The sequence below is a fragment of the Microtus ochrogaster genome, unplaced genomic scaffold (genome assembly GCF_000317375.1).
Source record: "Microtus ochrogaster isolate Prairie Vole_2 unplaced genomic scaffold, MicOch1.0 UNK3, whole genome shotgun sequence".
NCBI lineage: Eukaryota > Metazoa > Chordata > Mammalia > Rodentia > Cricetidae > Microtus > Microtus ochrogaster.
In genome coordinates this window covers 16,195,627-16,219,678 of record NW_004949101.1, presented here as the reverse complement: position 1 = coordinate 16,219,678, position 24,052 = coordinate 16,195,627, and the positions used below count along the sequence as shown (strand labels likewise).

Genomic DNA, 24,052 nt, shown 5'->3' with positions numbered 1-24,052 from the left:
AAAAAAAAAAAATCCCAGAGGGGAAAGTGATAAAAACTGATAGGAAAAGCCTCGTGGATGGATGCAGGGTGATAAGGGGCCATGGTGCACTGTCCTCTGTCTTCTGTGGCTGTGTGTGTGGTGCCTCTGACTTCTTGTGGGTAACAAGGGTGGATGAAGCTGGTTTGGGGGTTAACTATGAAGGTCAGTGGTGCAGGGGACCCACATGGGCCCTGGTTTCCTGTGTGACTTCCATCTGATACCCATGTTCAAGGTCTCTTGAGATTTGGTGTTGGGGGGGCTGAGGGTTATTTCTGTAGTTATCTTTAAGATGGCCTGTGGTCCACTCCAGAATCCTTTCATTAGGTACCGACAGCACCTGATCCTTAATGTGTGAGGTCCTTAGATGCTGACAGTCTGTGATAGCCTTATTTGACAGTCACGGCAGAGCAGTGAGGACCAGCCAGCCAAGCCTAGGGCAAGAAAGGTCAGCTAGACCTCTCTGGCTTTTAGAGAGGTGTCTTGGGAGCCTGTGATAAGCCGGACACACCCCGTGGTTTTTTGTTTGTTTGTTTTTTTGTTTTTACATAATGTCTTGCTGTGTAACCCAGGCTAGCTTGAACCTCATGATCCTCCTGCCTTAGCCTTCACAGTACTGGAATTACAGGTGTGTGTGTGTGTGGCCCCAGTCAGAGTAGGAACTCCAGTTTAATCCCTGTTACACCTGCTCAGCCCAGTAGCATTTCAAGATGTGGCTCCACCAGTAAGCTTTACAAACACCGCTGCCATCCCTCCCTGTATTGCAAAAATGAGTCTGCTGGGGTGTCCCTGGGGCAGGGGTGCTGGAAAGGGGAATCCCCACTCTTGTTCCAGAGACTGGGTTGGGGCACGCAGCCCTGTCACGACTCACTCGATGCCTGAGCACCCTGGCGTCATTACTGCTGACGCAGGCCCTCCGTGGCGCTCCTGTATTTACTAGCTTGTCACGGCGTCGGCGGTGGCTGGCAGACTTCCGGTGGCATCGCTGCTGACCCTGCCAGCGCGTGCAGTCTGCCACATCCTCACCTCTATATTTAGTGCGCAGGAACCTGGGCGAGAGCAGAGGGGAAGGGAGGGAAAGAGTCCAGCCAACCCTGCGTGGCGTGTTCCTTGGAGAAGGGTGACCGAGGAGTAGGGGAAGAGGGCAGGGGAGGAGGAGGCAGGAAAGGCCTGTGCCCATCTCCTGGTGGCCTCCTCCTTTGGCAAAGCTAGGCTTGCCTCGGAGGGAGTCTGGGCCTCGAGCGCCACCTGCCTGCAGTCTAGGAAACCTGTTCTACCCTGCCTTGGCCACTTTGAGTCTGGGAGCCGGGTAGGAGGTGCAGCAGGGGAGGGAGTTTCTTTCTAGGCCCAGGCATCTTATGAATGAGTTGAGGAGAAACAGCTTCTTAGCCTGAGTATATTTAGGAAAAACAGAGCAAAAGAACAACAGAAAAAAAAAAAAACAACAACCCAAAACCACACTTACTTTGGTAAACCTCCAAGTGTTAGAGAACACTGTCCCAAGGAAAATGGAAAGCTCAGAGGGAAGTCAGCATGTCTTGACATGCTGTGGACCCCCATTTCTCCCGTTCCTCTGTTCCACTGCAGGAAACTCATTCTGCCCTCCCCTCCCTTAATCCCTGTGTTTGCCTCTCCCTGAACTCCATATAGATGGGGCTGTACAGTAGGTGCTGCTGAGTGTCTGACCTCTGGCTCAGTCTCATTTCCTTCGAGGGCACCGCAACTTGGTTCTGAAGTTGCTGAGTATTGCGTGGGATGACACACTGCATAGCTCACGCCTTTGGGCTGTTTCTGGATTTGGTCAGCAGGATAACGCTATAAATTTCTTTGACGTTGTCTGTGTGATGGGATGTGCCCTGTGTCTCTGGTGGGTTCTTAGAGGTGGATTACTGTGTCTGGGGAAGGTCATGCTTGCTTTATGGGTGTGGGTGACAGGTTTTTATTTGCTTCTTGGTCGTAGCTTTCATCCACTTGCATTCATTTCTTTGCTGGGTCTTGGTACTATTAAATTCTGTAGCATCTGTGACGCAAACCTTAGCCAAGACAGCTGGACTCTTTAAGTTGCTTGAGTCAGGGAATGCAAGGGATGGGGATATGAGCCGAGTGTCTCCTACATGGTGGTCCTCAGATACCTCCAAACCATCCTGCTCATTCTGGGACTAGAGGAACAGTGTATTCCAGCTTGGGCCACCTCCTTTCCCTGCAGTACCCGCTGCTCAAAGGCTGGCATCTTTAAGTAAGCTGGCAGAGCATAACTGTCAATTTGATGTCTGGTCTCTGGTGCTGTGGGTCATCACAGTTCACTGTTTCCTGGATTCATTGCTGTTTTGTGGTGACTGTGGGGCCTGGTGGATGGGGAAAAGGTCCCAGAATAGCAAGGCTTGCTGGACACCAGCACTTTCTGGAGGAGTGGGGCGGTGAAGCTTTTGTCTTTCCCACCACAATGCCACCTCACCAAGACTTGGAAAGCCAGCAGAAAGGCCAGGAGGAGAAAGGCGTAAGGGGGTAGAGAATACTAGGGAAAAGCCAGGTGAGAAGGGGACAGAGCCCAGTGCCGTGTGTACAAGTGTCCTGGGCTGGTGTGAGCATTAGGGGACTGTGCAAGTATCCTTCATATGTGTGAGTATCCTGATATCTGTGTGAGCAGCCTGGGGTTGGCGCAACAGCAGCCATGCTGAGTCGAACAGAACTAACATCAGGGTCAGTCTCCTGACTTTGGCCTTTTTCAGCTTCTGTTCTCAGTCTCCACTCTAGGACATGTGGATAGGGACAGGAAGAGCTCAAGAGATTTGAGGGTGGGGCTGATGGGATTTACCTTTTGCCTGTTGGTAGGGCCTAACCCATGTCTCCCTGCCTGGCTCCCCTCTCTCTTTGCCCCTTCCTGTTTCCCTTTTTGCATTTTTGAGAGGTATCTCTTCCTGATCAGGTCTTGGAGGGGGGCAGCTGTGCTGTGATTGTTCCTTGGGTTGGGTAAGCTGATTTCCACCCGCTCCCTGTTGTCACAGGCTCCTAGAAGGTGAGCACGGACGGTATGCAAAGTTGTGAACCCAGTGGCGACAGTGCGGATGACCCTCTCAGTTGCGGCCTGCGGAGAAGGGGACAGCCTCGTGTGGTGGTGATCGGAGCTGGCCTGGCTGGCCTGGCCGCAGCTAGAGCACTTCTCGAGCAGGGCTTCACCGATGTCACTGTGCTTGAGGCTTCCAGACACATTGGGGGCCGCGTTCAGAGCGTGAGACTTGGTAAGCGTCACTCGGGTTTAGCCACCTCTCTGGGCCATCTTTTGTCCCCTAATACCCTGGTCCTGCCTGAAATCTTACTAATTTGGTCTTGGGATAAATGTTTGATCATGCAACCTATGTGGGTATTTTCCAGAAGCTTCTTTTGCCCCTTGTACCAACATTCCATTTTTAGAGAATGCTGTCTTGGTGCAACACTTGGGGTGGACGGTATTTGTTGGAGAGGGCATACCCAGAGTCAAACTATCTGAAGACTGTGGGGGCTCATTTCTAATGTCACAGGAGGGGAGGCTGTGTAAGTTCTGATTAAACATCATTAGTTTTTATGATGTTTTTATTTAGTATGAATTAGTGTATCATGACTGAATTCCAGGCAACAGGAACTAAGATTGGTGCAGTGGAAGAGGGATTTAGGCTTTCTTGTGAGTGATGCATGGTCTTGGGATTGTCTCAGTCCAGGTTGTAAATAGTGAGGACCCTGGAGAAAGCAGCCAGATAAGAGATGTGCCCCTGTGGTAGGGAGACTTTGCCAGGGTTCTAGAGAGCAGGGATAGTTTCTCACTGAACCTGGAACTCAGTTATTCCGCTAGACTGGCTGACTGACCAGCAAGCCCTACGGGTCCTCCTGCTTCGGCCAATTATGGGTGTGCACTACCTTGCCTGGGTTTTTTTTTTTTTTTTGACATGGATTTTGGGGGAATCTAACTGAGGTCATCATGTTTTTATGGCAAGCACCTTACCAACTGGGTTGTCTCCCTAGCTTTGCCTTCTGTTTTGAGACAGGGTTTCATCCTCCAGTTCTCCGACTTCCAAGTACTGAAGTAGCAGGCGTGAGCCACCGCAGTTGCACCTCTAGAGGATTCTGTATTTGCCGCACAGAGCCTATGTGCTTGCTTGCTTAGATAGGTGGTCAGGCTGAGAATCCACGAATATCAAGGACACCCTCGGGTCTTTTCCCTTCCTGTAGAGCTAGTGAGGACATAAGTATCTTCCCCTAGAGCCATTCCTGGAAGGCACATAGGAGGTTTTGTTTCCCCTTTTCATGCACAAACTAGGTTGTCTCTTGGCACTAAGAATGAAAGTGCCATCCAAGTGCTCATAAAGTTGGGGCAGTCAGCGAGCCCCAGTGCTTTACTCGCCGTTGATTGGCTGGCTGGCAGCCTCAGGAAAGAGCAGTCCCATTTACGATTCTTGGGGCTTATTCAGAGTCTGATATCCAAACAGAAGATGGGGAGATAGGTGGCCCAGTCCCTGGGGCAACTGACAACCGAGTCTGTGCCGGGAAGGTGTGGGGTGGCAGAATACTTGATGGGAGGGCTTGTTGGGCAGAGAAGAAGGAGGGCACAGGTGGTATGGAATGACGGATGTGAAGGAGAGAGGGGAGAGCTTGCTGCACCGGGTGTCTGTGTTGTATGCAGATAGGCAGGCCGCAGGGCCCAGTGTGTAGACCGACATGCTTCAGCATGGCATAGTGGCCATGTCCCTGTCAGCAGTGAGAACAGGGATCCAGAGCCAGAGACTCTGAGGGCACCACATGCTATGAGGTGAGTGGGCATGGGCTGGCACTTGGTGCCCTTTGGAAGTACAGATGCGGTAGAGATGGAGTAACAGAGACATCCTCAGCAGAGCCCTTATTCTGGTCCTCCCAGCTGCTGTCAAACCTTGGCCTGAATTCTCTCCCCACCTCTGCTCACATTTGAGGACCCCCTAGAGAAGACAGGAAAGGTGTCTCCTTGCTTCTGACCTGCCCAGTCTCTGTGTGGCTTGGAACTTCCTACTGTGCCAGGGGGAGGGATCAGTGTTTCCCCTGTTATCTCTGAACTGCTGACGGTTAATTCTCTGGGAAAGGGAGCCTACTGTGTTGAGTCATTTCCACTACGACCCCACCAGGCTCCAACAGTAGCTCTGAACCCATGGTCACACAAGAGAGTCTTGGTTAGTCCCGGGTGGGTCACAGAACAAAATGAATAGTCGTGAATGTTAGAGAGGAGTTTGTCGGGGAGGGGAGAGTGGTTGGTACTGCATTGTGTACGTGTGCAGAATGGTCTAAAAACAAACTTTACTATTAATAATAGCGATAACAATAATCTCCCTCTTCTTCCTCTGCTCCCTTTGGGAGCTCAAACTAGAACAGACACTTCTGTTGCAAGGTCCTAGACTTTCAGCTTTTGGTGGCCTTCAGTCTGCCTGCTTACCCTATACCCAGGGGCCTGTGCGTGCCTGCTCCTTTCAGAGATACAGACTGTCCTTATCTTGTGAGCTGGAGCATGAGGTTGTGCTTTTTCTAGTTTTAGGCACATTCATGTTACAGGGCTAATTTTAGTAACTGATAGTTTAATTAGAAACATCCCAAGAAAGGGAAGGCATGCAGATAAGGAGCGCATGCCCAGTTCTTGGGGTGAGGGACAGTGCTGCCATCTTTAGACTGTATCAGAACGAGCCACCTCAGATGAAACAGCTTAAAACGTCTTTTTATTTACTCACAATCTGTGGGGTGAAGTGGGGGCAGGACTCAGGTAGGTGGGTCTTTTTTGGGCTTTGCCTGATTCCTGCATGTCCAGGGTCAGTTGGTTAGGATCTCTAAGATGCCCTCATCCTCATGTGTGGTAGGGGGTATAGGCTTTGGTCTAGGCTTATGTTCCTAGCAAGGTGAGCCTGTGGTTTTTTCCATAGTTATCATTTTAGAAGTTGACCGTAGAAGCCACGAGGCCCCTGTGCTGGCTACTTTTGTGTCAACTTGACACAAGCTGGAGTCATTTTGGAAGAGGGAACCTCAATTTTGAAACTAACCCCCCCCCACACACACACCAAATTGGCCTGTGGTGCATCTTCTTGTTTGATGATTGATGTGGAAGGGCCCAGTTCACTGTAGGCGATGCCACCGTGAGCCAGTGGTCCTGGGTTCTATAAGGAAGCAGGCTGAGCAAGCATGAGGAACAAGCCAGGAAACAGTATCTTCCATGGCCTCTGCATCAACTCCTGCCTCCAGGTTCCTGCCCAGTTTGAGTGTCTGTCCTGGCTTCCCTCAGTGATGGGCTGAGAGGTGGAGCTGTAGGCTAAAACAATTCCCCCCCCCTTACTCTTAGTCATGGTGTTATATGACAGCAATAGAAAGGCTAACTAAGGAAGGCGTCTTGAGGCCCCTGAAGCTGCAGGGTTTTTTACAGCCACATTCTGCTAATCAGAGCATGTTGCAGTCTAACCCAAATTCAAGCTGCAGACCCTGCCTCTGGGGGGGGGGTGGTTGGAGGCGTGCACAGTCATTTTGTCAGGGGTGTGCACACAAGGGTGGGAGAACTTACTGTGAAGTTGACAGGAAATGGACCATATGGATTTTTGAGCCTGGCCTGCAAAAGCAAATACCACCAGTTGTTTCTCTGTGCTCTTAGGACCATGCTAACCTCTCTGGAAGCTAGGCAGGGAAAACTGCTTCAGAACTTTGTAACATCTGAAGAAGAAACTGAGGCTCAGGACTGAGGCAGCTATCTCAGACCTGCTGGTTTGACTGGGGGTGAGGAGGGAGGATGGATTCCTAGGGCTCTTACATCTTGGATCCAGATTGCTCCTCAGCCCTCCTCAACAGAATCTCAGGGTCTGCCTTCCCCACTTCTCCGCCCTGTGAAAGGATTTCAGGGCTTAACATTCTCTGGAGATCTGGTTTGTATTCCTCACCTGATGTGGGCGGCCGGGTGCTGGGGACGCAGCCCCACCGCTCTAATTACAACACTCACCCCTGGGGAAAATGCTCTGAATTGGAGTTGTTCTCTCTTTTCTGTCTTGAAGTTTTAGAAGGGGGGGGGATCTTCTGTCTGAGAGAAGGGGTCGGACTTCAGAGCCATGGGGTATTAAGGAGCTAGACTAATACTGGTGGATACCCACAGTAGTTCTCTTGAATGTGCGGGAGTCAGGGATCTGGGGTGTAGTTTTGTTTGGGGAGGTGACTAGAAGGAGAAATGTCTGACTGATGGCATGAGGTGACAGTGGACACATCCAGGAGTCACTGTGGGCAGGGCTGCTCCCTGCTGGTCACCTCCTCTGACGTCAGGTGATGGTCCTCTATATGTAGGCTTTATCTGTTCATCAGAGCAAGCTCCCAAGTCCTTTCCTGGTCTGTTGAGTATTTGTGGGTGGGAGTCCTCACGTCCTTCTCTGGAGAAACCTCTGCCCCTCTAAGGGTCTGTTATTGTCACCCAGGACACGCCACCTTTGAACTGGGAGCCACCTGGATCCATGGGTCCCATGGGAATCCTATCTACCATCTAGCAGAAGCTAATGGCCTTTTGGAAGAGACAACAGATGGGGAGCGCAGCGTGGGCCGCATCAGCCTCTACTCCAAGAATGGCGTGGCCTGCTACCTTACCAACCGCGGCCGCCGGATCCCCAAGGACGTGGTTGAGGAATTCAGCGATTTATACAACGAGGTAAAGGGAACGCCAGGACAGTTTGGGGATATGGCACAAAAGTGCTGGGGTAGGCAAGATGCTGATAGATTGTCTCAAAAAGGCCTTAAATGTCATCTGCTAGACTTCGCTAGGTGTTTGGTTGTGACAGTTGACACTATGGTTTTTTATGGACACTCAACATTTTTTGAAAGCATATCTTAGTTGTTCCTCGTATATAGCAATAAAATGAATTTTTGTGCATTGATCTCAATTCCCTGATGGTTATTATTTTAATTCAAATAACATATCTATTAGTATATCAATTAGTATTCTAATAATATTTTTGAAATTATGTGTAGCCAGCATTGTTCAGGAGAACTCTTTGCACGGATGGAAATGTGTGGACCTGCACTTTCCAGTGTGCTAGTATCTATACTTGTGGCTCTCGAGTAGTTGAAATGTAGCTAGTGAGGCTATGCAGGAACTGATATTAAATTCTCGATTTCTAGTGGTTTCTATATTGAGAATCCATCCTCAGAGTATTTATTATTCTTATTACATTGGTTAGTATCGCAGTCCATTATTAGAAGTAGCAGTACTGCACCCCATCGATGCATCCATGCTTTAGAAAAGTATTCTTAGTATCTCCCAGTAGTGCTATAAGTTGCACTGGACAAATGAGGTAAAGTACAGGTCTGACTTTCTTATTGTCATGTCATGGCCCAGTCCAGGTCAGCACATGGCTGCTGAGCACTTATTGAACATGAGGCCCCTGGCCCATGGAGGATGTGCACGCTCTGTCTTGTGTGTGTGCACCAACAAGTGTAGAAGCCCCTGGCCCGTGGAGGATGTGCACGCTCTGTCTTGTGTGTGTGCACCAACAGTGACATGAGTGTAGCGCCGTAGTTCATTTTCACTCACAAAGTGTAGACTACCAATGATCAGATAGTAACCTGGATGCTTCTAAGTGGCCTTTGCTGGTCTACACACTGGTTCTTGGCTATTGTAAGTGCTTTAAGCATGAATACTTATGTTTTTATTTTTTAATTTTTTAAAAAATAGATCCCATACAGCTCAACCTGGCCTTAAACTTGCTATATAGCCAAGGCTGGCCTTAGAGTCCTGATTCTTTTTTCCCCACCTTTTGGGTACTAGAGTTACAGATGTGTGCCACCATGCCTGGCTATATGGATACCAAGTATTGGAGTTACAGATGTGTGCCATCATGCCTGGCTATGTGGACCAAGTGCTGGAGTTACAGATGTGTACAGCCATGCCTGGCTAGGTGGATACCTTCTGACAATGACTCTCAGTGGTCTTGACTTGTTCTGCTTCCTGTTGGTCAGTTTCACTTCTGAACACCAAGAGTGGCATCTGTGGAAAATAAAATGGACACAGTGGTTGTGAAACTGCCATGCTGCTTAGGGACTGAAGGAAGAGGGAGAGGTCAGGATTTCCTTGTGTGGCTTTTAGTTAGTGGTGGCGACCTTTCTGAACAAAGCGTGTGAAACTGTGCCTGAGGGTGGCGTTATTAGCAACAATGACTCTGAAGGGCCATTCATGTGTGTACATTTAGATGGTGTACGTGTGTGCGCTTAGGTCAGAGTCAGTGTTGTTGGGTGTCTTCCTCTATTGCTCTCTACCTTGCATTTTGAGACAGAGTCTCTCAGTGAATGTGAAACTCACAGTTTCAGTTGGAACAGCTGGCGGGTGAACCCCCAGGATCTGCCCGACTCTGACCTCTCAGGAATCAACGCATGCTGGGGATTCAAACTTGGCTCCTCACGCTTAAGCTCTTTACTCACTGAGCCATCTCTGTCTTTGTTTTTTTTCCTTTCTCAGTGCTGGAGATCGAGCCCAGGGTCTTGCCTGTGATAGGGAAGTGCTTTCCCACTGAGCTATATCTCCAGCCTTACACGTAGAATATTGAGCCCTTAAGGTATAGGGCCTCTCAGATCCCCAGTTTTCTCATCTGTAAAATGTACATGGCTGTACCTACTACCCAGTGTAACAGGGATTGGAATCCCAATGAAAAGCACGTAAGTATTGGTGTAGTGGTCCAAGGCCTGCCCCGTCCGGTACCCTCCTTTTATGTGTGGGAGGATACTGTACCCACATGGTAGACCTATACCTAGTTAGTGATGGTGACATTTGCTACTTCTGAGCTGGACTTTGTGGTCTCCGGTGACCATGAGCTGAATATTAGTTACCATGTTGCTCATCTGTTAAGGGGAAAACCGAGGGAGGATGAGGAGGAGAGTCCCCAGCTCAAGTTCTTGGTAGTAATCGTGCAGGAGGAGTTTGCTGAGACTCCAGCTACTGCTGGCCATCTAGCGTCTTGTAACTGTAGGCAGGACAAGTTGACAGTTTCACCCCTATTCTTCCCTGTAATTTGTGCTGCAGAGGCATCTTGTCTCGTGTGGAGGCTTTCTCCCGTGAACAGTGCTGGTTGGAGGAACCCTGCTGTGGCCCCACAGCTTGTGTTGGGGCTGCAATGCAGAGCAGACCTCTCTCCTGTGAATGCATTCTGGCCAAATCCAGATGCTCTTTAAGGAGGGAGCTAACCACTAGTCAGCCTGGCCACGAGGGGTCACAGCTGAGAAGCTCACATTTGCTATAGCCCCAGAAATGACAGCAGAGGGTGGGGATCCTGCTGCCCTCCTCCTTGGTGCCTGCCTCCCTTTCTAAGGCCATTTATTTCTTACACTCTTCTCCTTGTTGCCTCTTCACCCCACAACCTTTTAGGTTTCTTGACGGCCTCACCTCCATCTTTGAGTGTGCAGATCCCTGTGCCTGTAGCGTTCTCACCTCTCATGGCCAGTGCTGTGTCTCCTAATGAGTCGGGGTTGCCTGGGTTGACCTTAGCACTCCTGGGTTCCTTGTTATCAGTGCTATGTAGAAATCCCCTTGGAGTGTCTCATCAGCTGGGGTAAGGGCAGGGCTGAGGACTTCGGGTGTGGAGCCCATACATGCATGCTGAGTGAATGCTGGGGCCTGTCTAGGAGTAGACTTGTTCAGTGTTTGTGGGAGATGGGGATTATGGGACAGGCTTGTAGGGGAGGGACTGATGGTCACTGTGGATAAGGAGTGGGTTGGTGTTTTGGTTGAGAAATGGCTGCCTCTTGGATTGCTGGAGCCTCCGGAGATGCTCCCTTCTGTGCTGCTCTTCCCTCTAACTTCGTGTACATCAGACGAAATGAAGGGATTCTTACAGATCTGAACAGGGGGTATCTGTAGGGGGTGAGTTTTCTACACTTGGTTCTTGGAAAAGGTAACGTGTGCAGACCAAATTCTCCAGGGGAATGTGGGGCCCTTGCAGACATGCACACAGCCCACGAAGAGGCAGCTCCTTCTTTCAGGTTCTACAGGTCCCAGATGTTTGCAGTTTGTTTTAAGAAAGCCATGGGTCCATTGCACCTCTCTTACAGGCCTGGAGGTGAGGAGCTGGCTGACTGGGGCAGGTGCCCTGCTCAGTTTCATGCCGAAGCCACAGTTGCACCAGGGACACCTGGGAGCAGGTGGCTCTCTAGTTGGGCCCTGTTTGCTGTGGAGGTTGGTCAGAGTGCTCAGTCTCCGGGACTCTCTCTGGCAGGTCTATAACTTGACCCAGGAGTTCTTCCGGCATGGTAAACCAGTCAATGCTGAGAGTCAGAACAGCGTCGGGGTGTTCACCCGGGAGAAGGTGCGCAATCGCATCAGGGATGACCCTGACGACACAGAGGCTACCAAGCGCCTGAAGCTCGCCATGATACAGCAGTACCTGAAGGTATCTTTGCTGCGGAGTTTAGATGCCAGAGTGATAAAGACCAGTTCTGGGGGAGCCTAGGTCCAGAGGGCCGTGCTGCTCAGAGCTCTCATTCTCTGGCCCAGCCCTGCCATCACCTGGCTTCTCTCTGGGTCTTTCCGCAGGTGGAAAGCTGTGAGAGCAGTTCCCACAGCATAGATGAGGTGTCCCTGAGCGCCTTCGGAGAATGGACGGAGATCCCTGGCGCCCATCACATCATCCCCTCAGGCTTCATGCGAGTTGTGGAGCTGCTGGCTGAGGGAATCCCCCCACATGTCATCCAGCTGGGGAAACCTGTCCGCTGCATCCACTGGGACCAGGCTTCAGCTCGCCCCCGGGGTCCTGAGATCCAGCCCTGTGGTGAGGGTGACCACAATCACGACACTGGGGAGGGTGGCCAGAGTGGAGAGAGTCCCCAGCAGGGGAGGTGGGACGAGGATGAGCAGTGGCCGGTGGTCGTGGAGTGCGAGGATTGTGAGGTGATCCCAGCGGACCACGTGATTGTGACGGTTTCACTGGGCGTGCTCAAGCGGCAGTACACCAGTTTCTTTAGGCCGTGTCTGCCCACGGAGAAGGTGGCTGCCATCCACCGCCTGGGCATCGGTACCACCGACAAGATCTTCCTTGAATTCGAGGAGCCCTTCTGGGGCCCGGAATGCAACAGCCTGCAGTTTGTGTGGGAGGATGAGGCAGAAAGCTGTACCCTCACCTACCCGCCTGAGCTGTGGTACCGCAAGATCTGTGGCTTCGATGTCCTGTACCCACCAGAGCGCTATGGCCACGTGCTGAGTGGCTGGATCTGTGGGGAGGAGGCTCTCGTCATGGAGAAGTGCGATGATGAGGCCGTGGCTGAGATCTGCACAGAGATGTTGCGACAGTTCACAGGTGGGTCCTGTGTCCGTGCTGCTCCCTGGGGCCTAGCTGCTTTCTCAACCCCTAGGTCCGTAGCAGGTCTACTCTTTCTAGATTGTGGTACTGAAGGGGCTGTCCTATTGGGATCCATGTTTAGGCTGTCACCTCAGTTGCTGCCACTCCCAGTTTGGAGTTTGAATGATTCAGAGTGATGACTCTTTCCACTAAGGGCTTCATGGTGAAAAGGACGTGTGTCGCCATCACCATGAGATGGCTACTTCCTGTTGCATAACATCTTGTTCAGAGATAGATTTGTTTTTCTCTGATAGAGTGATTTTTTTTTTTTTGAGACAGGGTTTCTTTTTTTCTTTTTGTAATGCCCAGGCTGGCTATTGTATAGCCCAGGCTAGCCTAGAACTCATTGGGCTGTAGCTGACTGGGCTTTGAATTGAAGATCGTCTTGTCTTGGCCTCCTGAGTGCTGGAACCATGGTCAAATGCTGTCATACCCAGCGTCTTGGTTGTTTTAGTTGCTTATTTCCTGTCCACTGTTGCAGGGGAACTTCCCAGGAGCCCGTGATATTAGGAAGAAAGGAAAATATGAGTATCTGAAATTGATCTAAATGCTGCTGGGAATCGATCCTAGGGCCTCATGAGTGCTAACCATGAGATATACCACTGAGGCACCTCCCCACCCCCCAAATACTTTGAAGTAGGAAAACCAAGGCCTTGAGATAAGCAGTGTTTGTTTTCTGGGGGTCACCAGGAAGTAATGAGTTGGGAATACAGTTTGAGTCCGGTCCCCCTCATTTTTCGCAATCTTTTATGCCTACCTCCTGGCTGGAGCCCAGGAGGGAGGTAGATTGTCTGTCTTGGAGTACCTTCCTTATGTAGTCATTTCCTATGCTCCCTTGTCTTGGCTTTTCTGACTTCCCAACAGGGAACCCCAATATACCAAAACCTCGACGTATCCTGCGCTCATCCTGGGGCAGCAACCCATACTTCCGAGGTTCCTATTCATACACACAGGTGGGCTCCAGTGGGGCAGATGTGGAGAAGTTGGCCAAGCCCCTACCCTACACAGAGAGCTCCAAGACAGCGGTGAGTGGGCTGTGAATGGTGAGGACAGGCCTTGTAAGGGGTATTTTCCATGTGTCTAGTCCCAGGGAGAAGGATTGGGGTCGTGTAAGGGTGCCATGGTGAAGAGCGGTGGGGGTGACTCCCATAGTGAAAGAGAAAATGAGTTATCAGACACTTAACATCTGGAAGAAAAAAATAGAATCATATAGAAAATTAATATTTTTTGAGCATAAATCGTTGCTTGCTGTGCTAGACAATAAGCCTTCAGCCGCGGTTAGATTGAATTAATTAAGTAGAATTTAAATTAATAAATTAAAGTTTTGGTTCCTTGGTTGTAATACTTACATTTTAAATTCAACAGCCTCATGTGCCTAATGGCTTCCACATTGGGTTATGTAGCACAAACCCAATATTGCACTGTTGATGTTGACAGCAGTGCAATATTTCCTTACTGTGTTTTAGAGGACAAAATTGGGGCTGTAGCTCAGCTGGTAGAATACTTGCCTGTCGTGTCTGAAGCCCTAGGTACTATCCCTGGCACCTCGGAAACCCTGCGTAGTGGTGCATACCCATAATTCTATAGCACTGGAGAAGTAGAGAGGGAGGACCAGAGATTTGAAGCTATCCTTGGCTACATAGGTCAAGGCGAGTCTGAGATAACATAGACCCTGTCTTAAAGCAAAGTAAAACTTAAGAATACTGCCCTCCCCCAAATTGGGCCAACTCTATGCCAAGAAGATCATAAATCTGAGGCCAGAAAGATGGCTTGGTGGGCAAGGAAGCCCACTGCCAAGCCTGGTGACTGACTTGGGTTCAGTCCCAGGACTTATGGAAAAGATGGAGGAGAGAATTGTTTCTTGCAGGTTGTTCTGATTTCCATTCTACCTGATGGTGTGCGTGCACGCGCATGCCACGCACACATACATACACTGTTAAACACTGAGAGAGATACGCTCCCAGTGGTAAATTCTGTCCACTAAGCGTGCACATACATTAAATGTTAAAGTGCAGCAATTATATTTAAAGCAGTTTTTTGGAGTCACCCATGGCGATTTCTGTCAGCTAAGGTGTGTCTGCCTAGCTGTTCTCAGAGAGGGCATTGTCCTACAAAGGAGACCTCTGGCTGTGACAGAAACAAAGCAAAGCAGAATTTGAACAACAATCTACAGGCTAGAGGGAGGACCAAACATCGTGAACACCTGGCTGCCATGGTCAGTCACCGTGGTCTAAGAGGGCTGCAGGAACAATGATTCTTATGTCTTCGACTGATAGCAGGAAGAAAAGTCCACGGGCCAGAAAGGGGACTTCTTGGAGCTGAGACTTATTGACTAGAATGTAGTTACATGATTACACATTCCTGACAGAGGCCGAGCCACGTCATTTTTGTTTTGAATGACTTTGGAACCAGTTAAGAGCTAGGACTTGAGCTGGGAGTGGTGGTGCACGCCTTTAATCCCAGCACCCAGGAGGTAGAGGCAGGTAGGAGTTCAGGCCAACTGGGCTATATGTTTTGAGTCTATGTCTCAAAACAAACAAACAAACAAGTAAGCAAAGAAACATTAACCAGAAGAACCAGGGCTTAACTAAGGAGAGAAGAGAAAGTGGGTGAGCATGGTAGTAGTGGGCAGCTTGTGCTTGGTCACAGTCCATCCGTCTTTCCATTTAACAGCCTCCCCGAGCTCCTTATTGGTGGGAACAGCTCACCTGGTAGCTCGTTAGGGGTGCATGCTCTTGGTCTAGACTTGGAGGATTCAACACTGCATTCTTAGAGAAGTTCACATTCGAGTTTGGTGTGCAAGAAGCTGAACTGTCATTGGACTCATTGAGATACCTGCTTTTTTGAGATTGAGCCTGGGCTAATCCAGAGAACTCACTGTCTTCGGTGTGGTGACTTTTCCCTCTGGCTGACTTCCCTTTCGCCTGTTTACTCACCCAGCATCCTTTGAGAAGCAGTGCCAAGGTCCAGTCCTCCAGGAGGCTTTGTGGGGGTCTCCCAGACATTGAACCTCTTTTCTGGGCTTTTATCACCCCACCAAACACCTATTATCACATACGACACTGTTTAGTAACTGGGTTTCATGTCTGGCTTCCCCACCAGCATGGAAGCTCCACAAAGCAGCAGCCTGGTCACCTTTTCTCATCCAAGTGCCCAGAACAGTCCCTGGACCCTAGTAGGGGCTCCATGAAGGTTTGTTAAATCACCACCTGACTTTGCTGTTTACACTCTTCCAGATTCTAAGTGCTTATACTCATAGTTTAATCTTTACAGCCGGCCTCAGAAGTAGGTAGTATAAATCCATTTTGACCGATAAGAAAATAAAGGCTTAGGAGGGCTATTCTTAAGAGGAAAATGGAGCGTTTGGGACTGTACAGCTAGGACTGCTCACAGCCTTAGGACAGAAGGAACTGAGGCATGGGTGTATGGGGAAGGATTGGGAAGGTGGCGAGGTGGGTGGGTGAGTCTTTATCCTGTGGAGGATACCTGCATCGTGCTTACTCGTGTCTGCCTTGTAAGAATAGGGGTTCCAGGGCAGCCAGGGAGCCCACTGCCTCTGCTGCTTCTGCACCCTCACCTCCACTTCCTCCCACTTAGCCCATGCAGGTGCTGTTCTCCGGTGAGGCCACGCACCGCAAGTACTACTCCACCACCCATGGTGCTCTGCTCTCTGGCCAGCGCGAGGCCGCTCGTCTCATCGAGATGTACCGAGACCTCTTCCAGCAGGGGCCCTGAGAGTGTCCTCACTGCCAAATGTGTTCCTTAAAGAACCACTAACTCGTGACCGCTAGTCCTTTCCCCTGCTCATGTACTCGTAATTGCCTAGTTGCCTCTAGAATGAAATTTTATCTTTTGTAGAGGACAGTGGGCTGGCTTCAGACCTGGCCCGTAGCTTTTCTTTTTTTCCAGGCTGGGTAATAACCAGGTGGATTTGGCTTCCTGCTCCTCCCTTTCCCCGCCCCCTCCATGTTATTGCAAGTGCCTTCAATACTTTGCATTTTGGGATAATAAAAGAAGTGACCCTTCCTGTGTTCCCAGCCTCTCTCCTCAGTTCAGAGCCTCTGTGTGCACATTCGTTTAATCTTGTCTCTGCTGATTGTTGGGGCAAGTATCATGGCTGTGCTCCTAAAAGGGACGGTGTTCAGGTTTGTTGACGAGATGCTCCTTTACACCTTCTGTTCCTTGAGCTTCCCCTGAATACGCACTTCTCCCTGCCCAGTGCCCACTTCCTTAGGATGGGCCTGGTTCTGACCACTTGAGACCTTCTGGAAGCTTGGTTGGACAGCAGGCCGTATTCAATGAAGGTGAATTCTATGGAGGGATATCCCGCTTGTGGATCCATGCCGGGGTCTGATGAGTTCACTGCTGGCTACAGGGCAGTGAGTCTAAGTCAGGCTTTAAACTAACAATATGTATCGGATGTCTTTTGTAACAGAACTCAAACAATGTAACGTCTCTGTAGCCCAGGTTCCTTTGTCGGAAGCCACCTTTCCGTTCTATGAACTTGTGTTGGGAAATTCTGGCTAACTTCCATGGTCCCTGGATTTCTCCACCGGCTGGAGTGACAAACACAAAAGCAGCCACTAGACTTAAAGCAGGAGGGAAGTAATTAATTACCGGGTGTCAGAGTTGTAAAGAACTTAATGGGGGAAGGAGGATCAAATGTTTATTTGGTGACTGCCTGTTGGGGACCTTTAGGTGTGTGTGTGTGTGTGTGTGTGTGTGTGTGTGAGAGAGAGAGAGAGAGAGAGACAGACAGACAGACAGACAGACAGACAGACAGACAAACAGACAACATTCAGCATCAACACCAATCATGTGCTGGCAGGGTAGCAATCATAAATGCTAGGCACACCCACTTAGCATTTTTTTAAAACTTTTATGTGTGTGTATATGCTGCCTACACGAGTGTATGTTCACACCTGGTGCCCACAGTCTGGAAGAGGATGCCAGGTCTCCTGAAACTGGAGTTCCAGTCCGGAAGAGGATGCCAAGTCTCCTGGAACTGGAGTTCCATATGTTTGCAAGCTACCTACCATGTGGGTGCTGGGAATTGAACCTGAGCCCTCTGGAAGAGAGCAGTGGTGCTTTTAACCTCTAAACCATCTCTCCAGCCCAGCACACGGCTTATTGGTATAGTGGATGCCAGCCCTGGTTGGAAAGTATGGTTTATTTCTGAAGGTAAGCAAAGCTTTAAAGCTAGTGTACTTGTCTCAGGTGGGCAGTGAAGTCTGCCTACACCATAGCCCAGACCACCTTTCAGGTTGTACTTGAGAAAATGAGGCTGCCACACCAAAATAATCTGAAGCTGTGGACCCGAAGTCTGTATGGCAGATCCTGCTACGACCGGCCACATGCCTGCCAGCCTTTCACTCCTGGTTTCTACCCAAGAGAAATAAAAGTACGGATGCCCACTGAAGCGATGAATTCATAATTGCTAGAGACCGAAAGTGGCCAGCGTGTACCCCGACAGGAGAGTGAACTGGTGCATGCTATGTGAACACAGCAGATTATTACACAGTGGAAGAATAAAACAAAGGGCTGCTTGCCACACAGTGAATTAATCTCAGCAACACTGAATGCAAGGATGTAGGCACAAGGCTCTGCAGTAGGTACTTTGTTTTTATTACAAATTCAAGAACTTGCAAAACGAATCTACAGTATCAGCAGTGAGAGATGGGGATGGTTGCCCGGAGCTGATAGCATTTATATGTGGGTTAAATGCACCACGCTGTGCACTGAAGATTTCTGTACTTTAGGTGTGCCTTAGTTTAAAACAAGCTGTATTCGAAGGTGTCTTTCTTGCCCTCCTAACCCCAAACATGGGCGTGTTGGCCCAGCTTGTTTCTTTCATGCAGCAGAGAGGACTGACAACATCTTGAGGGCAGATAAAGGGAAGACTCACACCCCGAATTCACCGCTGCTGAAACACCATGATCAAAGCAGATTATAGAAGAAAGGGTTTAATGGGCTTAGAGTTCTGGAGGGAAAAGAGTGGTTGGTGGTGGAGGCAGCAAGAGGCAGCAGACATGGCAGCCAGAGCAGACGCCGAGGGCTCACATCTTAAACTGCAAGCCAGAAGCAAAGCGAGTGAACGGAGAATGGTAAATAGCTGTGAAACTTGGAAGCCCAGGTTTGGGGTGGCTGGAGAGATGGTCAGCGGCTTAGAGCACTGGCTGCTCTCTCAGAGGACTCCAGTTCAATCTCTAGTGCTTACATGGTGACTCAACCATCTGTAACAACTGCAGTTGTGGGGGATCCAGCACCCTCTTCTGGCTTCTGCAAGCACTGCATGCACACGGTATATAGACATACATGCAGGTAAAACACGCATAAATAAAATAACTAAACCGCAAAGCTGGATCCCAGTGACAGACTTCCCCAGCAAGGCCATACCTCCCAAGCATCCCCAAATAGCCTGGGAACCAAATGCTTGAGTCTGATAGGGGACATTTCTCATTTAATCTATCACATAGCCCACGGGTGGCTTGGTAAAAAGGACTGACCCTGAGCTCATAAAATAGGTATTGTTGTATTCGGTGTGTTGCTTGTCACCTTCTCAGCCTCTGTATCTGCAGCTGTGTGAGGGAATCAAGGGTTCATAGCAGAGGAAACCAAAGTTCTCAGAAAGGTAGCCCCGCAGAAGCTCTTCTGAGAATCTGGATTTCCTCTGCTATGGACAAGGAACAGAAAAACCCTTCAGAAGGAGACAGCTACCTCTAACAGGAATGTGGGAAACTTCTCACATGCTGACCAAGTTTCTGAAAGCGGAAGTGGCATCTGGGTTCTGTCTAGTGTGCGACACTTCGGTCAACACTCACACCGTTGCTGCCGTGTGATCTCCATTGCCTGGAAGTTCACTTACAGAGAGTTCTTTCCTGCCATCTGTGTCCATATCCTGGAGTCTGTGCCCTTAGTAGCATGGTGTCTTCTGTCATAGGCACTGGGAACCCCAGAGTTAAGGTTTTCAGCTGCCACTTTGTGGGAGTCTCAGACTCATTCCACAGGGGACTGGGGTACTCTGGCAGTCACTGTCTCTGTCATTGCTGTTATGTCACGTCTGAATGACGTTTACTTTTGATTTGATGGCGGCTGCCTAGAACATAGGGGAGGAGTGAAGTATCTTGGATTGAAGTCTCTGGGTTAGCTTTTGTTGTTGAGACAAACTGCTTGAGATAATTAACTTAAATCAAGGGACCATTTGTCTTGGCCCATGGTTTTGGCCTCTTGCATCCAGCTAGTAGGTCATGGTAAAAGCATGAGGTGGAGGACTGTCCATCTCATGGTGGCTGGGAAACGAAGGGGCCAGGGTCCTGATACGCCCTTCCAGAGCACACCCACAATGATCTGGATCCCTCCCAGAAGGCCCTGTCTCTTAAAGGTCTCAGTAGTGCCACAGACCAAGTCTTATCCCATTGGCCTTTAAAGGATGGTCTAAATCCAAACTGTAGTAGTAACTGCATTTTGCTTGGGTTTCTTGGGATGGGAAAAAGGGGGCTCTTCTAGGTGTAGTATAAGGCAGGCTGCTGGCTAGTTCACCTGGCTAGTTCACCTGTCTATTGCTGCTAGTTCCCCTGTCTAATTAACATTTTTTTTCCAACTTAATGGCAGAGTGACAGGAGGCTGGATTTTCTCTGGGTCCACCTGTTTATTAAGCCCCTTTCCCAGTTGTATAGGGGAACAAGCAGGAAGTGTCCTGCTAAGGTGACCATGACATTTAACCTCATGCTGTATATTTAATACTAGACAAAGAGGTTGGTCACTGCCCTGTCCCATACAACGGAGTGGAGATAGGTGGATAAAGCCATATCATGTCCCTTTATTCTAGTGCTTGTTATTGCTGATATAAGCAACACCCACCTCTGCTCTCAAGGAAAGCAAAGTGTTGGACGCTTTATTTTGCAGGTTTGGTGTACGTGTGATTTGGGCCTGTTGGATTCGAGGTTCTCCATCTCACCCCTACTTTTTGCCTTGTATCTACTGCTACCTCTGTCCCAGGGTGTGGTGCCACATGGGATCACACAGCCATCTGTACACCCAGGTCAAGGCCACGTCACAACACTGTCTTCTTGCTTGTGAGTGACTTCAGTGTCCTGTCTAGCTGCATGGGCAGGTAGCTGTCCTTTGCTTATGAGTTTGGGTTGGATTTCTCTTGTAGTATGTCCTGACCAGTTGTAAATGGCTCTGGGGTTGGGATTTTTCCTCTGCCTATTGCTTCCCTTGGTCTCTTCTCCTAAAACCAGCCAGCATAATTCAGTCCTGGACCACGCCATACAGCAGGAGGAGAAGGGCTGTGCCCACTCACCAGAATAAAGCCGAGGAAGCAAACTCCACAGACATGCGGTGCTGTCTACACCCTCTCTCCACGGACATAGCTGGACCCAAGCAGAACTCCCCCTGTCATGCCTTCATGTGATCCAGCGACATGCTTCTCTGTTTGAGTGAATGGTACTGCCGTCCTTTGACTTCAGGAGAACACCCACGTCACTGTCCACTCCCCAGCCTCTGAGTTGCCACAGACGAGTCTCATCAACCTCCTCACACATTCCCCGCTTTCCAGTATTTTCTGTCTTGAATGGCGGCAGCAGTCAGCTAGTGGTGTTCCTCTGTAACCTCCTCCTTTAGCCCATTGGCCACACAGCCAGGGTGACCAGTCCAGCCTCCCTGGTTTCCGGTGGCAGCCCTCACACTGGAGAGCCAGGGTGCTGCTTGCAGGCACCAGCGAGATGTCTGCAGATCCACCTGCTGTGTCCTCCTTGTCCTGGCTGCTCTCTATCTGGAATTCCATACCCCGCCTTGCTGCTTCTAGATTTCTACTCAGACACTTTGGGGGACACTACCCTGAGCATCCCTTTTCCTGGTTACCCACTCTGTCCCCTCCCTTGGCTTTTTCTTCACAGCTTTTCTTTCCCCCGTTTGGTTTTTGGTGTTAGTTTATTTGTGTAGTTGCCTGTCCAGCTCCTCCTCACTGCATTGTAAGTTCCATGTTCACCACTGCGTATCCAGTGCATCTGAAACAGTGCCCGGAACATCTGGATCAGTGCAGGGTAACAAAGTTTGCAGGATTGGTAAGGGAATGGGGACACCGTGCAAAAATGATGTCAACCTGGAGACCCCCCCCCCCAGTGCTGGTGACAGCCCTCTTGGGCCTCCCGGGTCAGGTTTTCCTTCTTAGATTCCTGAGACCCCTTTCTTTCCCACAACTCTGTTCTCTTGGTTGTCTCGGGCAATGGACCAGTAAAAGCTGACAAGAGGTCACTTCCTCACCCAAACTGCAAGCTCTCCAGCCTCCCTGGGGAATTCCTTCATGACCAAAGGAGAGGGGTGGTGGCCCTACCTCTGCTATGGTGACCCTCCACCTGTGTGCCCCATGCTCTGATGCAGGCCCCGTTATCCTGACGTCCCAGTCTCCTGCTGTCCTCCTGCTGTCCTTGACCTTGGTTCCTCTCCACAGGCAAGCATCGCCTTCTGTTTCTCCCCTGGAGCATCCTCCATCCCCCTGTGCCCATACCAGCAGTTGGGGCTCCCCTGCTCACAGGCAGGCCAGCAGGGGCAGACGTAATAGGCCTGTTCTCTGGAAGAAAGGACAAGCTATGGACCAAGTCCTGACCTCTGGTGCCACCCTCTGGCCATATGGGAACACAGCCCTTGCTGCATTGAGAGAATTTGTATTTGGATTCTCTGAGCCTTTCTGAATTCAAAAGAATGACCCAAACAAGTCGTCGCAGAACACCCCTCCCCTTAATTAATACTGAACAAATACATTTTATTGTAGTTGTAGCTCTTGCTACATTGCTATGGACTTTCCACTGACAATGAAAAGAGGCACCCTTGGTCCCTAATGAGGGATTTTCTTTTGTTTATTTGTTCAACCATTTTTTTTTTGGTTCATTGAGCAGATATTTAGTTGTTTCATTTATCATGCCAGACTCTGAGCTGAGAAATTCTAATTATGCTTCAAGAAATGCATGTGCGACTGGGTGGTGGCGGCACACATCTTTAATCCCAGCACTCGGGAGGCAGAGACAGGTGGTGGTGTTCCCGGTTGCTCAGCCCCGAAATAATCGCACAGAAACTATATTATTTAAATCACTGCTTGGACCATTAGCTCTAGCTTCTTATTGACTAACTCTTACATATTAATTTAACCCATTACTATTAATCAGTGTATCGCCACAAGGCAGTGGCTTACTGGCAAAGTTCCGAGGTCTGTTTCTGGCAGGGCTATATGGCTTCTTCTCTCACTCTGCCTCCTTTCTCCCAGCATTCAGTTTAGTTTTCCTCCCTACCTACCTAAGTTCGGCCCTATCAACAGGCCAAGGCAGTTTCTTTATTCACCAATGGAATTCACAGCATACAGAGGAGAATCCACATCAACTCCCCTTTTCTGTTTAAATAAAAAAAGGCTTTATCTTTTACATAGTAAAATTAAATATAACAAAACAGGTATTAAGCAATAATTACAGTTACAATATTTATATCTACGTTATCTTTTATCATAACTAAGGAAAACTGTATTATTTCTGTCTGTTCTTCAACTCCATCAAAGACTGCAGAAAGATATAATATTACCTAAGTAAACATGAAGTACATTGTAAACAACTTTAAAAACTCTAGAATTGATAGAGACATCTTGCTGCCTGGTCAGTCACCCAAACTTCTGTATCATTGGGGCATCCATGTTCAGCCTGCAGGCCCATAGTATCCAGCAGACTTTCCATGAAGCAGGAAATTTCAAAGGCAGTTCTGCCTATATTGGCAGTTTGTCAGTCACTTTCTTCTGTGCCCTGCAGAATGTCGTACAGACTTTCATGAAACAGGAACTCCAAAGGACGGTCTCACTTTCAGGCAAGTTCAGCAGTCATTTCTCTGTGGGTCCTGCATGTCCAGTTCATCAAGCAGTCCAGGCAAGAGCAGTTTCTTGCCCAAATGGCTAGCCAACACCATAAGGAGCCTCTTTGATGCCCATATTCCTCTTGAAGTAGATTGGTGCTGCCAGGAGCATATGTGTCTCATTGTCATGAAAAGTCCTAAGTTCTTAACACATATAAGATTAACATTAAAACAATTAACATTCAGACCATATTCTGAAGGTCTCTGAAAGATTTGAAGGATACCTATCTAACTGAAATATATCTCTGTATACCTAGAAAATCTAAGTAACATGACTACAAGCTTGACTGTTATAGATGACTATTAACCTATATTTCTTAATTATACATTACATTTTAAAATGAACTACACAATCACAAAACCTTAATCAAGAGCACACAATCACAAAACCTTAATCAAGGGCAGAAATATACATATAACAAGATTGACCCTAAATTTGCATCAATAGACCAAGATCCATACCAAAGCAAATCTCTTTATCATATCCCCCTTTATATGTAAACAAACATTTATAAACAACATATGGGAATATGGGCATAGTTTTCTCCAAACTGCTTCCTGCTGTTTATTGGACGAAGATCCACATCAAGGTGAATCTCCCTGAGTTTGAGATCAGCCTTGGTTACAGAGTGAGTTCCAGAACAGCCAGACCTACACAGAGAAACCCCATCTGGAGAAAAAAAATATGCATTTTACTAAATCAATAACAATGTGACTTTAGTTAACTGCTCTAGTGAAGCTAGCTGTCAGAGTTGTGCACACTATACCGATAGGTGTTAGTGCAAATGACACAAGTGTGAGGAATAAGTATA

At 49.0% G+C, this 24,052-nt stretch overlaps 1 protein-coding gene across 2 annotated transcripts in view; it reads left to right on the top strand.

Moving 5' to 3' along the window:
* The window catches only part of Smox (spermine oxidase), a 33,945-nt gene extending 17,558 nt beyond the window's left edge, over window positions 1-16,387 (top strand). The window contains exons 2-8 of one of the 2 annotated variants that reach the window (XM_005365570.2): window positions 3,024-3,257; window positions 7,449-7,675; window positions 11,229-11,402; window positions 11,546-12,305; window positions 13,212-13,372; window positions 15,450-15,539; window positions 15,945-16,387. In XM_005365570.2, coding sequence (XP_005365627.1) covers window positions 3,050-3,257; window positions 7,449-7,675; window positions 11,229-11,402; window positions 11,546-12,305; window positions 13,212-13,372; window positions 15,450-15,539; window positions 15,945-16,082 — 1,758 coding nt within the window. In that variant the 5' untranslated portion in view covers window positions 3,024-3,049 and the 3' untranslated portion in view covers window positions 16,083-16,387. The remainder of the gene's footprint in view (window positions 1-3,023; window positions 3,258-7,448; window positions 7,676-11,228; window positions 11,403-11,545; window positions 12,306-13,211; window positions 13,373-15,449; window positions 15,540-15,944) is intronic. The other variant, XM_005365571.2, reaches the window with a different exon arrangement.
* The last annotated feature ends 7,665 nt before the right edge of the window (window positions 16,388-24,052 follow it).